This window comes from Ursus arctos, unplaced genomic scaffold, assembly GCF_023065955.2.
Source record: "Ursus arctos isolate Adak ecotype North America unplaced genomic scaffold, UrsArc2.0 scaffold_17, whole genome shotgun sequence".
In the NCBI taxonomy this organism is placed as follows: Eukaryota; Metazoa; Chordata; class Mammalia; order Carnivora; family Ursidae; genus Ursus; species Ursus arctos.
In genome coordinates this window covers 55,250,147-55,268,005 of record NW_026622841.1, presented here as the reverse complement: position 1 = coordinate 55,268,005, position 17,859 = coordinate 55,250,147, and the positions used below count along the sequence as shown (strand labels likewise).

The 17,859-nt window shown below is 46.2% G+C and overlaps 1 protein-coding gene across 6 annotated transcripts in view; it reads right to left on the bottom strand.

Moving 5' to 3' along the window:
• The window catches only part of PTPRM (protein tyrosine phosphatase receptor type M), a 742,830-nt gene that overhangs the window by 19,122 nt on the left and 705,849 nt on the right, over positions 1-17,859 (bottom strand). For all 6 annotated transcript variants that reach the window (XM_044382848.3, XM_026496000.4, XM_048218445.2 and 3 more), the window contains 6 exons: positions 11,597-11,713; positions 6,850-7,004; positions 6,457-6,592; positions 4,357-4,506; positions 3,484-3,657; positions 2,349-2,480 (listed from right to left, as the gene is read on the bottom strand). In XM_044382848.3, the coding sequence (XP_044238783.1) occupies positions 2,349-2,480; positions 3,484-3,657; positions 4,357-4,506; positions 6,457-6,592; positions 6,850-7,004; positions 11,597-11,713 (864 nt within the window). The remainder of the gene's footprint in view (positions 1-2,348; positions 2,481-3,483; positions 3,658-4,356; positions 4,507-6,456; positions 6,593-6,849; positions 7,005-11,596; positions 11,714-17,859) is intronic.

Sequence of the window (17,859 nt, the reverse complement as noted above, 5' to 3'; positions counted from 1 at the left end):
AGGAGAATCCACTCACTGAATTTCCTTTTTTTGATGACTTTCATGTTCCAAAGTATCTAAAATCTTATTGTCAAAGGTTATAAAGGTTGATTTACACCCAAGATTGCAAAATAGTTTCCCGCTAACTGTGGGTCAACTGAAACAGCGCTCTCTCTCTATTACAGAGCAGTGGAAGGTTTGCACCGCGCCATCAAGAACGAGGGCGGAGTAACTAAGGGTACTGTTCACGTTAGCTAAGTCTATGGTATTTTAAAAATTACATTTATTTATTTTAAAATATTGCCTCCATAAAGTTTCCCTTCCTCACCAGCACTTCCTGGTGACAAGGTCTAAGACTGCCCTGTCAAATGACAGCGTGCTGATGTTTTTTTTCCCTTTATACCCAAGTGTACCCACTGTTAAAATTAACAGGCATTATGACGGGAAGTCAAGATGGTAATAGAAGTCCTAACATGCACATTTGAACTGTCCTGCCCATTTTTCTCCAGACTGAGTGGGCTGTGCTTTCTGCTTGCTCTCTCAGTTCAAGCCCTGATTAAAGCTCGTCACTTACACCAGAGAAATATGAATGGCCCGGGCCAGCGCATGGTTCTTGGCACACTACATTCTGCACTCGGCCCAAGTAAACCGTGTAGAAAATGGCTTAAATGGTGCATAACACGTCCATGAACCAGACCTATAAATACTTAAAATAGTCGAGTGCTATTCTTGCACAACTGCAGAGACTTTAAGTTCAAATGCTCAGTTTAGTGTTCTCTAAATGACTGTGTCCCAGGAGCCTCTTTCTCTCACTCTGAAAATCAGCTCTGTCTGCCGAGTGGAATTGGACTCTTTGTCTCTCCTACCAGGGTCGGCCAAGGCTTGGTTTGCATCCAGACAGTTCGGGTTTAGAATGCAGCTTTAGAATTCCAATACTGTCGTTCAAAAAGAAATGTGGAAATCACTAATATCTGAAGCACTGATATGAAAAAGGCAGTGTATCACTGCATTTCAGGATTCACATTAGGGGAAAGGGAGTGATTCTGAAGAGGGAACAGTCACTTGTCCTCTAACGGTCTTTGGCTGGAGAATCTTGAATTAGTGAAATTTAACCCATGGCATTGTGAGTTAGAAAATCAGGACCCCTGGTGCTATTTTGAGTTGGGCCTTTGAAGTTCCCTGAACTGTGGTGTCTGCTTGTCTTTAAAAATGGCTGCAATCTCTCTTTTGGAGGGGATCAGTGTGGAAGACTTCTAAAATATTTAAGCTTCTTAAGCAAAAAGGACTAGATGAGGACAAGGATTATCATCATTATTTCATTCACTAGCTTTCAAGCTAGAGCCTTAACAATATCATGTAGGGCCTCAAACATAATTAAAAAATTATAGAATTGAAGTGAATGTCCATGGAATTTATGGCGGATTGATGACAATAAAATGGATTTTAGGAAGGAAAAATCTTGCCCAGGTTGGATGCTGAAACACTTCAGAGCCCTTTTTTCTTTTTTAAACTTCTATCTCTACCAGATAGAAAATTAATTCAGTTTCGGAACAAGTTTATTCTTAAAACACGAGAAGTCCACAGTTGCTGTAACACCCTCTGTCATGGCAGTTAAGCGTGTGACTGGTGTTGCCATCCTCAAATGCAATAAATTCAGCTCCTAAAGGGGCACTGTGCCAATGCCTGCCAACAAGCCCCTTTAAGAGAATGTTTCTAACCCCATTACTAGTACCCAGTCGTCACAGCCCTATTCTTTCTCTTTCTATGTGTGAGGACAGCAGCTAGGGGAAAGCCCCATTTATCATTCTGAGCTTCTCTTGTGTTCGAGTCCTGGTTTCATTTCTTTTTACTATCTTTACCAAAAGGTTGACAAAAGTAATCACTGTCCTTTAGAATCACTTGCTGGTCTGCACTGTCACCCCAGCGTGACCCTGTCTACTTGCAGGCTCCATGGTGAGCTGTGCCAAGAAGGACATGACCGCTCCTAGATGGGCGAAGGGGTGCGCCCAGTGCTGCTGTGCTTTCTTTGGGGCTCCCTGGCTTGTTGGCTCTGCTGGTGTAGGCAGTGTGACATCCTCATCCCACAGCTCTGACTCTACCCACTACCCTGTATCTCCGTCTAGTCCATATATCTGTCCTTTGGGGACAGCCAATTATCTAACCTTGTCTTGCCGGTCCCTGCCATCATCAATCCGTCTTTTTGGTTTCAGATTACTTTCGCCCCCATCCTTAATTCCACCTGCTTTTCACATTTGTGTTTCAGGTCTGGCTCCTACCTGTCACCTGGAGTTTGTGACCTGGCACAGGGCCTATGCTTCTCGATGCACAAGCAGAACAAACCTAGAGTTGACCCTGGGCACGGGTCTCACCTGGGCAGGGTCCACATCATTTAGCATAACCACAGACGTGCAGTGATAATCCAGGACCAGTCTCCAGAAGTCTTTGACTGTGTTTGGTAAAGGATGCTGGGTGACTATGAAAGCCGAAGGCTGTTTATAGCTCTGCAAATACAAACAAGAAAGAGCCAGATATACTCAGGAAAATGGAAAGGGCGGAAGCTTCGGTTATCTTGTACACATGGAAATTTGTGACACGGAACTCTGGGCACATTTAACAACTGCTGAATCCCAGCACCCCTGTCAACACCAAAACAGACTAAATATAGACTGATCAGAATAGTAATGATAAAGTATTCTCACTTCCACACCCAGAAAACTTAATAAGTAGCTCTTACAATTTTTTTTGATATATCTGCTAGAAAGGCAATATCGGCCCTATACGTAAGCATTTTAATGGAGAAAATGTAACTTTACAAAGTATGTACAATGAAAATACTTCTGCTTTTCCTAAAATTTGTTCGAGGGTCATCTCTCTGGGTGACGGTGTTACTTATTCCTGCCACAGAAGGAATAATGCTTTTTACAGCCCTCGAGAGCGTTGAGTCAATTTAGGCACCTTTTTACTGATACTACACCAACAGAATTTGAGTTTCCATATTAGCCCTGAAAATATCCATTTACTTTTCCCATCAATCGAACAGCAAATGTTCATTCAGCTAGAAGTAAACAGACTGACAGGAAGTAATGAGTTGTGTGCTATCTGTCCTGACAGACCATTTTTCCTCCCATGTTAATTACTGCCTAAATTAGGAGGACAGGGGATGAAAATAATGCTGCGAACCGTATTACCCCACTTCACTGCCTTAGTGACTTAATAGCTGTCTCTCGCTCTCCGGCCGGCGGGTTAAAAATGGAAGTGCTCGGAGAGTACCTGGGACATGTTTCGTGCAGCAAGCCCTCCCCACCCGTGGTCTCCGAGAGACCGAGAGCGTCTGCCGACGCAGAAACACGTGGAATCTGAAATGCACTTTGTGGGGAAGGTGGTTTGGGTCTTAAAGAAACCAACACACACAAGGGCTGGGGAGCAGAAGGGGAAGCCCCGGCCAGCGGCCCGCCCGTCAGGAGGGGCTTCCCGTTCCCCTGGGGCGGGCGGCCGGTTACGCACGTCCATGAGCGCGGCGTTGATGTAGTTGCTACTCTCCCCGTCGATGGTGATGAGGAAGGGCAGGCAGCGGTCCGGGGGCAGGATGTCCATGCAGCGGTTCTTCTCGTGGTTCCGGGGCAGCAGCGCGATGCTGCAGTCTTCCACGCGCAGCGTCGGCGTCACCATGTTCAGGGTCTGCACGACAGCACGCAGACACGTGGGCAAGAGCACGCGGCGCTCCATGTCACCTTCACACTCCGGCAGATCCGAGTGTCCTCAGCTGATGAGGGAGTCCCGGCCCCACCGTTCCCAGCCCCCCCTCCCATACTTAGTGCCCTTTTCTCCCCCTGCTGGATTTTGTCCACAGGCAGTGCCCATCACAAAAAGGGCCACCGTGGATCTGGAGGAATCTGTGCCATCTGGTCTGATTAGGGCGGGACATCTGGGTGCCTGGGAAGAAGAGGTTGGCTACAATTTCACTTAGAGTCAGGTACACTTAGACTGCCCAGCAAGTACCTCGCTCGGTCTGGCTGCACCCGTGTTACACTGTAGGACTGCCCGGCGTCTGCCTGCAACGGGGTTTAATGGCTCTGCTAGACCAGTGGTTCTCAGCCAGGTCCCTTTGCTCCCAGAGGCCCCTGGCAACGTCTGCACAGTTTTGGTTGTCGCAACTTAGTGTGGCGGAGGTCTCCTGGCATCCAGGCAGTAGAAGCCAGGGGTGCCGCTAAACATCCTACGGGATAGCACCCACAGCCAAGAATTATCCAGCCCAAAATGTCAGTAATGCCAAGCTTGACAAGCTCTGTGTTGGCTCAGGGGTTCCAGAGTTCACTCTGGGAGACTTCTGAAGGAGCAAAGCCACAGCCAGCTGCCCCGCCCTTCTGCATGACTTACCCGGAACTCCTCTTTAATCTGGCTGGAGTTAGTCTGCGGATCCAGTTTGTTCATGTCATAATACAGAGACCTCACTTGGGAAGCAGGGACCGAGGTGTCGCCACAAAGACAGGCTTCCAGGATGGCGTCATGGATAAACACATACTGTTCCTGGAGAAGCAGAGGGGACTAGTTAGGAACAGAGAGACCAGGTGGGTCCGGAGAACTAGAGAAGGGAAGACAGCCCCCTGCAGACAAGATAATGGGACGGTGGTCCGTCCTGGACAATCCACTCCTGCCACAGCGAAACCAGGTGTAAGGACCTGCCCGCTGCGAGGTGGGGGTCCCACTACCAGTAGTGCGGATGCCCACGTGGGACAGCCGGCACGTATCCTGACTGGCCACGGGTGGAGAGACAGGAGGAAGAGACACACAAGCTCAATGCAGAAGCATAAAACAGAGTGATTAAAACCACTCAGACACTGATAAATCCCAGAGCAAGCGCCGTCATGCTGTAGTAGCTGTGGCTTAACTGCCTCTGTAATTCTGAGCCCACGAGTTTGGGACTCAATATTTCAGGTGAGGAGAGGAGCAGAATCTTATCTGTCTGTCCTGAAAAGAGGCATTTGCTAACCAAGTCAACAGTGCAAAGAACGTCCAGGGAAACTTGACATCACGATGAAAATAAATAGTTTCCAGCACTCAGAACTACTTCTTTGGAGACATTAATGTGATAATTACAAAAGTCCTTATGTGTCTGGGGAAGAGCTCTTCTATGCATGCACGCACGAGTCCACAGCTTACAAAAGGGCCCTCTCATTCTGAAATGGCACAGACTTTCCCTACAATTAATCAGTAAAGTTTTACCATATTTATTATTGATCTTTACGTGAGATTCAGAAAGAGTCTCATTACTTTTTACTTTAATTTCTATAAATTATGAGGACCCTTAATTCTCAAGAACAGCCCAGGCCTCAGAGACAGAGCAAGGGGGAAAGGGGATTTGATTGACTGTAAAATACATTAAAAAATACATTACTATCATTATCATCTTTAAAGCAAAGAATCCATATTCTAGAGAAAAAAGATGATGAAAGCATTAAGAGTTTCTGCTATTTTTATTTAAGTTATTTGAAAATGGAATTAGGTTTTTGTAAATTTCAAACCAGTGGCTTTTGTAAACTTTAACACAAAATCTAAATGGAAGGGATTCTTATTTATTCTTCATTCTGCTTTTTTTTAAAAAAAGATTTTATTTATTTGAGAGAGAGGGCACACGTGCTTGAGCATGAGTGGGGGGGAGGGGCAGTGGGAGATGGAGAAGCAGACTCCCCACTGAGCACGGAATCTGACCTGGGGGGGGGGCGGGGGGGCGCGCTTGATCCCTGAGAGCATGACCTGACCAAAGGCAGAGGCTTAACCTACGAAGCCACCCAGGAGCCCCTTCATTCTGCTTTATGAATCATTTTTTCTAGGTGGTGGGTGTAATGCCTACTTAAAACAAGCAAATATTAAGTAAAAATATGAAGTTCCTCGGGGCAGGATGTAATTTTTTTTTTCTCAAACACTTACATTCCTGACATCTTGAATTCTAATTTACAGAAGTACTAGTCAGTACAGAGTATTTCTACAAAATGTGCAGGTTCCCATGATGCCAAGCCACTGGGCAGAATTTGTAGGGACAGTAGGAGAAGAATAAAGTGTACAGAGATTAGCCTTAAGCCACTTGGCAAACGCCTGGCTATTCCCAGGAGTCGTCTTGCTCTGGTTACTAGCTAGTTTAAAAGACATAATAAAAAAAACCAAGAGTACTGCATCTCTGAAAGCTTAATACAGAGACTCTACTGGGCCCCTTGATACAGAAGGATGGGCAAATTTAGGCTGCTGGCTGCAGATTCTGTTACCTGGGAGACTCCTGGCCTTTTCTGTTTATGAAAGGAGAAGAAAAAGAAGGAAGGGAGGGAGGGAGGAAGAAGGAAAGAGAGATGGCCAGGTATATCACTTTTTTTTCCAGGGAGTTTTGAAGAGACAGTTGTCAGTGTTTCTTCCCCGCCTGGCTCCGGGAGGCGGGGTGCGGGGGGCACGGGAACCAAGCCCAGGATGGGCAGGGAGCAGCAGTACCTCTGTCTGCACCATGTTCACCCTCCGCGACCGCAGCTCCCGCACGCAGTTATAGATGTCAACCACGCCTTCCCTTTCCGCCATGTCCAACATGATATCGATCACGATGAAACAGCCCGTCCTCCCTGCGCCAGCACTGGGCGAAAAGAGGGCTCGTCAGCGAAGGAAAAAGGACCCCGTGCTTCTCCTTGTTTTACATCTTTGCCGTGGTGAGAGTCATAGCATATAAAATGAGCCATTCTGAAGCGTGCAGTTCAGTGGCCTTTAGCACCTTCACAATGTTGTGCGACCATCACCTCTATCGAGTTCCAAAGCGCTGTCAACACCCCAAAGGAGCCCCTGTCCCCCCTGCCCGCTGTGCTTCCTTTGAGAGGCGCCGGGCACTCTGCTTACCTGCAGTGCACCACCAACGGGCCTGCGTTGGGCGGGCTCTTGGATTTAACCTGCCGGACGAACCCCAGCAGCCCCGTGGCATGATAGGGGACCCCGTGATCCGGCCAGCCAGTGAAGTGAAACTGTCTGATCTCGCGGATTTCATGCACACCTCTCTGCCGCCAGGCGGTCAGCACAGCAAGGGAGAGAACAAAGGAAAATAAATGATGAGCCAACCAGGAGAATGTCAAGTACCCCTAAGCAGTCAGGAAGCCTAGGGCTAGGAAACTATGCATTGCTGGGAAGAAGGCCGTTCTTCGATTTAACACGCACTTGGGAAGCCTTATTCCAGGTAGGAAGATGTGGGTGGGGGTGCAAGGGAGCTGACGTTCGGGGAATGCTAATTCACAGGTGCAACTGCAGCAAACGGATGCATCTCTGATTCCTCGAAATTCCTTTCTATGAAGTAGGCTCTAGTAACAATTTGTGTGTGCTTACATCCCGTGGTGTGAAGCGCAAGGCCACAGAGGGAGGCACAGAACAGGGACCTGAGGGAAGTCAAGGGTATCTGTGGGCTCGAGACCAGCTCCTGAAATGCAGCAGCCTGGCTGAGCTCTTCTGCACTCCGTACCTTTTTGTACCGGGTCCTCGAGCAGAGCACACGCTGTGGGTGCACAGAAAATGTCCCTGGAAGAATGAATGAGGACCGCATTCCAACTAGAGAGGCCTGAGTAGTTTTCATTTGCACCTCAAGTTTCTTAAGCTTCTCTTACTAATTTGGGTAAACATTTCATCCATTCATCCAGTCCCCAACCTTTGGAGTGAATGCCATGCTTGAGGCAGGACTCCAGATGCTGGGGGGGGTCACAGCTATGAGGACAGTGTTTCCTGTCTTTAAGTGGCCAAAACGGTCAGCCTCTGGCAAGCAGCCAGCACAGCAACTGTATACCATGGAAATCAAGAGGCAATTTTCCTGGAATTCTATGTTAGATCAGTAAATTGAAGAGGGAGGGATGCCTTCCTCCTGAACTGAAGGGAAGACAGAAAGAGAAAGACTTGAAGAGCTTTTTTTTTTTCTAATTTACTCTTGTTTTGAAAATAATAAAGTTGATTTATATCCATCAATTTTTTCCTATGAACCTATGTGTTAAGGCTGTCTTGTAAAACAGAAATCTGTTTTGAAGAGAACACTACTTCCAGAATCAAGGCTGGATTGTAAACTTTGGATCAAATTGACTTTCTCCTTTCTCTTATTTGGTGACCACTTACTGAATACCATCTCTGTGTTGGGTCCTGAGTTTGGTTTTTTTCTATCTTTTTTTTTTTGATAATGACTATGGCTTAAATACCCACTAACCTTGTCATGCTCACCATTGGTCATTGTTCACACACACTTAGTAAGCAAAGAAGAAATTCAGATTTTTTTTTTAAGAACTGAGAATTTTTAATGTGCCTAGAAAGACTAGAAGATGCAACCAATTACAGATTTTAAGATAAGACTTGTATGCTGTCAAGGTGCTAATACGTCTTAGTTTAATAACCCACAAATGCTGAAACTTTATTTCTCTTTGAAAATCATGCTATTCTTTAATGGAGTTTAAGCATTAAGGAATTAAACCATCAGGGACTCAGAAATGACAATCCGCACTGTCGTCTACTAAATATGTTCGTGACTCCAGAGTAATTCTGCTTGGTGGTTAGGAGCCCACATCTCTTATCACTTAAACCATGGTAACATTTTGGCCGGGCCCGAAGTCTCCACCAGAAGACAAATAGTTGAGCCTGTATCACTCTCCAGCTCCCTAGAGAGCCCCCCTGAGCTTTACATATGACAACTGGGGCACGGGTAGTTCCATAAAGTGGGAAAGCCTATAATAAATATTTATTTATTCCCAAGAGGACCAAAGGGCATTTGTTTCTCCCACACGCTTTTTTTTTTTTTAATTTTAATTTCTTGAGATCTTCACTTCCTAGCTTTGCTAGATTTTGTCTCCAGCATCCTCCAAATTCGGAACTCCAGCCATCAGGAGATGGGCCCCCAACTGATCTCTCTTAAGACTCATTTTCTGAGCAAGGTAAATGTCAGTTTCTGGCATGCAGAAAATGTTTTCCTAAAATAAGCCTGTACCCTCTAATATGTTCACTATTGACAAGATTAGCAAAAGCCATTGCTTCTGAGCCAGCCTCATTCTTGTTCATCAACATGGTAATTTCTCCTTTTGCTGTTCTGTAATATATTTTGGGGGAAAATTATTGATGTGATCACTGACTGCAGCTCAAATATCCTGACTCGATATCAGTTATATATATTTTTTGGTTCCTTTTCATTATAACAAGCATGAATGCTACATAAATAGGTGATGTTTATTTCATTTTTCATGTAAATACAATAGGAAGGAAGAAGCCAAGACACAATAGTGTCTAGCTCAAAGTGCATGCTTAATAAATATTCTGGAACGAATCAATCACCAACTACATGTTCTTGTGAGGGCAGGGCCATATTCCCACTGCCTTCTCGGAGGCACCTCCTGGGGAGACAGATTTTGGTGGCCATTGGAAGGTGACCTTCCTTTCTGCCAGGATGGTCAGGGATAGATTCACCGGGCAGCCTAGGTCCATGGAGACTTTTTGAGCTGTCTTCTTCCCGACACATGGGAACTTTGTTATTTAAAATCTATTTAGCTTTGAGTCATCCCTTGCAGGAGAAAGGAAAGATGACAATCCCATGCCAAACAAGAACTCATCAGTTTCAAATTGCAACACATCTGCTTGTTTTGCAGAGTAGAGCCCAAATCCATTTTTCACCTTGGGTCCCTTGATGCAACATACTCTCAAAATAGAATCAGAATTGCAGGCCTCTCAAAGTATATACTTGACTGGTTTTTTTTTTTTTCCTTTCTCTTCTAATGAGAAAGTTTAAAACCTACAAGAAGTGATCCACAGAAGTACTAATGATTTGTTTTCCTTAAAGATTTCAATTGCCCAGTTAGAAAATCACTAACATGTCATTTTGATTTCCCCCAAATCCTTAATAAGCTCCTCATCCTTCCCTTCCTTCCACCGACTCTTTGCTGGTTGTCTGAGGACTAAAATAACTGACTATTTCAGAAACATTTCTGTGCAGCTGGGAATGTAGGAGAGTACAATAAGAGGTTAAAAAAAGAGCAAAGAAACAAACAAACCCTTCCTTTCAACAGAGATGCATTTTTAGCTTATTAGAGAGCTGACTATTGTTCAAAGAACTCCATGTTTAAGTGATGGCTTTGGATGATTTTTTTTTTAAAGAAAAAAATATTGAGGGTCTTTTATCACTATCTGTTTTAATGCAGTTATTCATGAGTGCTCTTGCCAAGAGCCATACAAAAATCCTCCAATTTTTTTTTCCAATCCTGCCTAAGAAGGAAAAAAAAAAAAAAAAAAGACACATCAAAGTGTAAGGTTCAGAACTTGAAGAATTGAGTCAACCAGAACTCCACATTCTTTGAAGTCCCCAAGCCTCCTGCCTACTTATTAAAAAAGACAGGCTAAGGAAAAAAATGCTAAATAGTATGAGAAACAGATTAAAATAAACTAAAGTCTTTTCAGCCTTGTGATTCTATGACAAATACGGATTTGAAAACCGGGATAGGTAGTTCAAAACATCAGGGCAAATCAGCCAAAAAGCAGAGGCTGCCATCTCCTTGATTTTCCAAAACTGGTCTTGTTAATCCCAAAAGTGCATTTGGATGCCATGAAAATTAGAGAGGAGGGCCAAGAGCCAACTGCCCAGCAGTGCGCTTATAACCAGGTCCTCCAAGGAGACCTGCTGGTATTGAAGAGCGCAAGCTTTCACCGCACCAGTCTGCGACAAAATTGTAATGGCCCGTGCAGGGCTCAGCTAGGCGGAATCAGCTCTCGATGGAAAAGTCTGCGGACCTCTGAGACAAAACAGTGTGTGCCCTTCATCCAAGGCAAGGGGAGGATTGGAAGGCAAGAGTGTTTCTCAGCCACATCACCTCCGCTCTCCCCACAGCCTACCTGTGCCACTTCTCTGGATGGACTGCAGTTTGCTTCACCTCCGGCCCCTCCCTATGTCAGCAGAAAGAGGGGGAATAAGGAAATTCCCTGTTATGCCCTACAGTGCTTCCCAGAGAAGAGGCCCCATCCATGCACATGGGATGAGGCAGAGTAGAGCCACAGCACAGCATTCATGACCCAACACCAGCAAGTACAAAGGCTAAAACCAGTATGAGAGCGAGGATGAATGAAGGGACCGGTTCATGGAAGAGTGTCCCGTGTTGACTTATGTTTCCAGGTAGGTCACTTCTCCCTGCAAAATCCATCAGGCCACGGGGAACCATAGGCCTGAAAAGCCTCAAGGGAGTAGGGGGATTCCAGGAGGGGTTAGGACCTGGGTCTCCGTACTGATACTCACTCACTACTGGGAAACCCAGATGGGCACATGACATGGACATTTATCAAACTGTGAACAAAGAAAGAGAGATGGGCCGAACAGTGTCAACCAGGTTAAACAGAAAAGGGAAAGAGACAGATCGGCCTTATCTTTTGATTTGGTGGCCACATACAGATTCCTATGAAATGGGAATGACTCACTTCAAAGATGGAACTGAGCTATTATAGACTCGGAGGCAAGGTGCAATGTTGAGGCATCACTAGATAGAGCCTACCTGCATTCAGGTATGACCACATAGAAATTACCCCAGGGAAGTTAATGAGGCTAGTCTCACTAATGCCTGACCATAGCTTTCAAAGTAGTGCGAAAACTTACCTTTTCAACAGCGAATGTTCTTATCACATATTCTGCCAGTAGTTCTGTTTCTATTAGGGTGACTTTAATGTCTTTATATATCTCTGTGTCATCTGGCCAGTACTTGCAGCATTTGACCTGTAGGAAGCACAAAGGGAATGAAGGGTTTAGGGTGTTTTTTTGTTTTTTGTTTTGTTTTCTCTTTTGGAGCTCCCCAAATGATGGGTCACAGTGCAATTTACAGGATAAAATTTGCTCACAACAACAGAAGTTGAGCTGCACACTTAAGAACGAGGTTAATTTTTAGATGACTTGTGTTTCTTTTCTCACCCCAAAAGAAAACAAAATTTGAGTTCTAAGAGTAGTAAAGCCTAGGAAAATCATCTAAAGTTAACAAGTTGTATTTCTACAGCAAATATCCCAGTTAACCGTGACCATTCATTTCCTGTTTATTTCTATTCAGGGAAGGGCCTGGAAAAATAGATGATAGAAGGTAGTTAACAACAGTTTACCTCCTCTAAGTTTAAAATTTCTTCTAGGTCAGAAGTTGCCTTAACATTTTTGAGGAGGCGTGAGCAGGAAACCAGAGCCGACAGTCAAGATTAGAGATTCTTGTCTGAAGAAGGAAGTCACTATGTGGTTTTCCCAAGTTAAAATTACACATTCATTTTAATCTAAATAAATTCTATATACAAAACTTGGTAAAATAAGAGCAGTCTTTCCATATTACCAGAAGCCTCTAATCTAAAGATTTCTCAGGTGGAAGAAATTTGTTAGACTCGGTCCTTTCTGGCAAATTGATTTTTTTGGTCCTGTAGCTCTTCCAGACCTCAGTGAAAGCCTGGAAGGAGGGAAGAGCAGGAGGAGGCTGGGCTAGGCCAAGGTGGCTGTCCCTGGGGCTCTCTCTGTAGCCTCTGCTCCTCGGTCTTGAATTCCTGACGGCTCTATCCACTCCCGTTGCTCTTCCTCTGTGGATGGATGACTTCTGTGCCTCTAGCCCTGTTTCTCCAAGTGCTGAATTCAATTTCTGCCTTGTTCTGTGGGCATTTCCTATGGAGATCCTTCCAGCACCACAAAGACAATACGTCTAAAAGAGAATCCTTGGTCCCCCATCAACTGCCCTTGTCTGACTCCCTATGTCCATGACACCATGATTTCTGCAGTTACCCAGGCACAAAATCTGCCGATTCCTTCTCCAAAACCAATTGCCAAGGCTAAGAGTACTTCTGAATGATCTCTCAAATATGTTTTCCAAGTTTTTATTCCCTCTGTCACAATCTTAGTTCAGGCTCTGATACTTCCTGTGTGGGCACTGTTCCCATACCACCCTAGAAGAACCCTTTCAAATTGTAATCCCAGTGGCATTCACATGCCCTGCTGAAGAAGCTTCTATTTCCAACTACTACCCATGAAATTAAATAGAAATTAAATTTGGCTTGGCATGTATTTATTTGGCCACAACTAACGATGTTTTTGCTATATCTTTTACTACTGTCCTTTTTATCCACATATATTTTATGTTCAAAGACAAGTGGTTTGCCCAGATCCAAACTCCTACTCATGCCATTCCTTCTGCGTGGATGTCCTCCTCCTACTAGTACTTTTTCAGTTGAAGATTTTACCCATTCTTCAAAGTACATCTCAAATACCACACCCCTTCAAAGTCTTTCCTCCATAGATGAAAGAGCGCTCTCTCTCTCTCTCTCTCTCTCTTCTTGATGCTCTGATAACACGTGCCTGTTCTGTGAGTAGGATATCCTTCTGACACTGCCTGGTCCTGCTTCTTACCTGTCCGCACACGAAGGGTGTTGTATTGCTTATTTCTGCAAACCCTGCACCATCCGCCAGTGTGTCTCGTACGCACTAAGCATGTAAGAGATCCATAGAGATTTGACCTCATGGAGAAAATCATAGGTTCGGTGCAGGGAGGACAATTCCAGATTAGGAGTGTTTACAAAAAGAAGTATGGGTTGAGATGGCCGGCGGGGCGCCGGTGACAGGAATTGCTGTCTGGGTCCCTGGGGCCGCCGAGGGCCTTTAAGTACAGCCGCGCGCCCCTGCGGGAGAGGTGCCACCGCCCTCCAAGAGAACGGCATGAACGAAAGAGATGCTGGCCGCTCCGAGCGCTCCGCAAGGGGCTACTTCCATGCCGGCCCAAAGCATCACAGGAGCAGAGCAGTGATTAGCAGAAAGGAAGCCCTGGGGCTGTTTCCTTCCAGAGCATGTTATGGGTAGAGCCTTCTCCCGTGCAGAGGCACCTGGCTGGGCGGACCCAGAAGGGGCGGACGAACCATTTCGAAGCCCGCCCTCTCCATCTCATCTCCGGGAATATCCTGAAATGGCTTGCCACATCTGTTTTTAGCCTACTAAAAACCTTTCTAAATTGGGTTCGTTTTAGTGTCTTTTTAACTGCTTGGACTGGTGTCAAGTTATTATTTTGCTAAAAAAAAAAAAAAGGTAAGAGGAACGTATGCTTTTCTAGAGGCAGATTTTCCGTGCCTGGGGAATCCGGGGCCTGAATCACCTCCCAGCCTCTAGGGTCTGCGTACAGAGATATTAAGACCAGTGGTTTGGGGGGACCTGTTGGAGCCCGGGAACTGTAGAACCAGATGCTTCTTTCCTCTGATGGTTCGCCAGGCTTGGCTGCCTTTGGCAGCGCGGGGCTTCCTGCACAGCTTCTAGGACAGGCTGTGCCTCCCATGCATCCCAATTACCTAAGGCAAGAGTTTCCAGCCCAGAAAGCAAGGCTCTGATCAGGCCCAGCTAACTACCTGGGTGCCCCGGCCGCGGCGCTTGTTCCACTGGGCTATGCGTTGGGCCCCACCCACCCGGCGCCGCTGCCGGCGCATCCCCAGGGAGAGCTGCGAGGGTGCATGAGGGAATCCCTGACTCCAAGTGCGAGTGTGGGGGGGGTCTTTGTTGGGTTTAAAATCCACAAACATGAAACCGTACAGAAAACAGTAATTCCAGGATTTTTAGCTGCCTAAAAAAAAAAAAAAAATCTCCGAGGTTGGTCATTTTTAACCAGCCAGCTGACCCCAAGTACAGTGAAGGCAGGAGACCCTGGGGGGCTTTATGCACCTTTGGCTGGCAGCACATTACCATCAGCATCAGGGCACCCTGACATCTCCGGAGCAGGTTCTCAAACTTCAGCAGGCATCAGAATGCCCTGGAGGGCTTGTTAAAACAAGCAGGGCTGCACCCCAGTTTCGGATTCCGTGTGGTGCCCCAGAATTTGCATTTCGGACACGCTCCCCGGTGATGCCGCTGACCTGTGGAGCACGCGCGGAGTTGCACGGATTGACAACGCAAGCTGGCTGTGGAGCGCGGCCCTCTCCCGGAGGTGGACGTGAGCCCGGGTGAGGCCCTCAAGCTTGCCCCACCTCTGGCTCTCCATCTGTAGGGAGGGGCTGATTTTAGTCCCTGTATCAGAAGTGCTAAAATGAAGGGAGGGGCTGCCAGATTGTCTGCACGTTAGAGGCCCGCAGGAGGGTGGTTGTTCAGCTCCGAAGTCCAGGCCTTGCTCTGTGCCCATCCAAGCATTAGCAGTTCCGCGGAGCTCCCCGGGTGACTCGAAGTGCAGAGAAGTTTGGGAACCACTGGAGTAAGTGATATAATGCAGTGAAAACATTTGCTCCAGTGATGTTTCATTTAAAAAAATGGATATTCCTCTTTTCTTTTTATAATTAAGTGATAATTTTGTGATCCGGACTACAGGTGACCGCAGGAGTTCAGAGGGCAAGAAGTCCACGAAGGGCCTGGAGAGGGGAAGGGGGGTTCTCTGGAGAAGGAACAAGGACAAAGTTTGACATGTGTGCGTGGTTTCTGAAGGGAAAACCAAACAAACAGAAACTCCAGTGGCCCCTTTACTCTTCTGTCCTGCAAACCATCGTCTGGGGACCGGGTGGACTTGGGAGCAGTCCGTTCTTCCACTAGGGTGCTTTGATGAACTCTCACAGGATTTAGGAAACCCTGTCTGTGGTTTGCAGGGAGGCGATGCCTCTCCGATAGAGCTGGGAGGAATCCCAGAGACAGCCAGTTTCCAAGCACTCATTTTCAAGATCATTACAACTGCCGCACAGGCTTTCACGCTTGGGGTCCGGCCCTTGGAATCGCTGTGTTCTCCTGACTGTGGCTGCACACAGTGGCTCAGGGAGCGCAAGCGATCGGCTGGAGAGAAAGAGCTGGCACGGGCTATGGCCGGCCTCCGTCCTGTCCTCTTCATTCCTTCCATTTCTTGTGTCCTAAAGTGAAGAAACGGAAGAAAGGCAGGTGCAGGGACGGCCAGTGACTGGCTCCAGGTGATGAGCTGGATGGGGGCGAGGGAGAGGCTGCACACCCAAGCGCCGGTGCCAGGTCCAAGGCTCTCTGCGGGGAGGGAACTCAAGGCGGATTATACTTTCTTCAGTCTTGCCAGGTCTGTCTTCGGGCACTGATACCAGGTGGGAAGCTCTGCAATGATTTTAGCTACCTTGCCTTTTTAGGGTGCGAGAGGCTATGACGAGGGCTGGGGGCGAGCAGAGAGAACAGAAGCACACTCTGAAACTACCGCTCATTTTTATCCAGGATCACGAATTACTGCATTTCTCCCGGTGTCTTCTGTTCCCACCAACTCTAGCAGCTGGCAGGAAGGAGCCTGGGGCCCACTATGAAGGTCTATTTATGTGCACTGTGCATGGGTCCTAGGACTCATTTTGCTAAGAAACTCATAGTTAAGAAGGCTTAAGGAACTGAATGTTAGCTCTTAAACTGGGGGCACCATCGTGTAGTCCAATAAACCCAACTGTAAAGGGGTAGAAAGGAGGAAGAAGAAAAAGTCACTGTTAAAGAGTTTTGATCTGTCAAGAGGTTTTCAACAGGCTTTTTTTTTTTTTTTTTTAACAAGAGCCATCCAAAGGGAGAGTGACCACAGTTCTATTAATAGCTGTGTGCGGGGCCAGCCCAGTACAGCTTTGATAGAGATCTGGGATAGCAAGAGCTAGAACGCTGCTAGAAGCACAGTTACCAAAAAGATCCCCAGCCAGGAGCAGCTGCCAGCCAAGTTTCCAAGGGAACAGATTTATTATAACCCCAAAAAATTTTTACAGTGCTCTCGCAGCCATAAAAACATTCATTCATTTAAATACCCTGAAAATACAGAATGCTTAGGTCTCAGTGTGATGAAGTCATATGGACAAGCATTTGTTTTTTTTCTTGCTAGCTTGTGGTGTTGCAGCCAGTGACTTACACTCTCTGAGCTTCAGTTTACTCCTAAATAATGTGAGATGATAGCACTGATTTCATAGGGAGGTTGGGCAGATGACCTGACATAATGTAGATCAAGGCTTTGCATAAGTACCTGGCTTATAAGAGGTTTCCTAGTTCCTAGTTCCAGACCTGCTTCCTTTGGCCCTGGGCCCTCCCTCAGGCAACATCCTTGAAGACCATTTTGAAACTGGCACTAAATCCCGAACTTCTGGAGGTCTGGATAGTTTGAATTTGGGAAAAGCACTTCACAGCCTGAGTAAATCCCCCTTTCACATCTTCAAGCTTCTGTTGAACCCCTCCCCCCCAAGCTCCTGGGTTTCTATCTGGTTTTCCAACCGCACGTGTTAATTAATATTATATATAATACTTGTAATAACGCACAAGGTCACACCCATATCCATAACATTTGTTTTCATCAGCTGCAAGGAAATGGATGGACTAATATGGACCTTGTGGAGTTGCAGGGGTCATCTTACAGGCCATCTGAGGAATCGGTCTTGTTACTTTTCTCTCTAGTTCATGTGGATGAACGCAGTCCTACCCAACTAGATCAGATAGCATCAGCTCTTCCAAGGAACACATCTATCCAGACGGCTTGTTCCCACCTTATTCAGTAGATTTGGCTTTGCCTTTAGCCATTCCCCCAAGGTAAGTCCTCCTGCCACAGGAGGGAGGCTCTCCATCGCTGAGGACAATAGGGAGTGCGTGTCATGCATTCTAAAGATCATTCTGAAAGATGAGTTTCGGAAATCTTTTAAGCAATGATAACATTATATGTGTATCTATATCTACATCTATATTTATATCTATATATCTCCCGAGGGGACATTTCTTAGGGTGAAATCTGATAGCTCTTTGAGAAAAAGGACCCATATTTTCTCTCACTGGGGTACAATTTAGATTTACACAGGCGTTTACGGGTTTATAAAGTTTTAAATCTGTTGACTGTATGCAAGTCCTGAGACAGTTCTGACTAGACCGTGTGGAGGTTACAATTGTTCTAAGCCCTAGAATGATCTGATTGCATGTCACCTCAC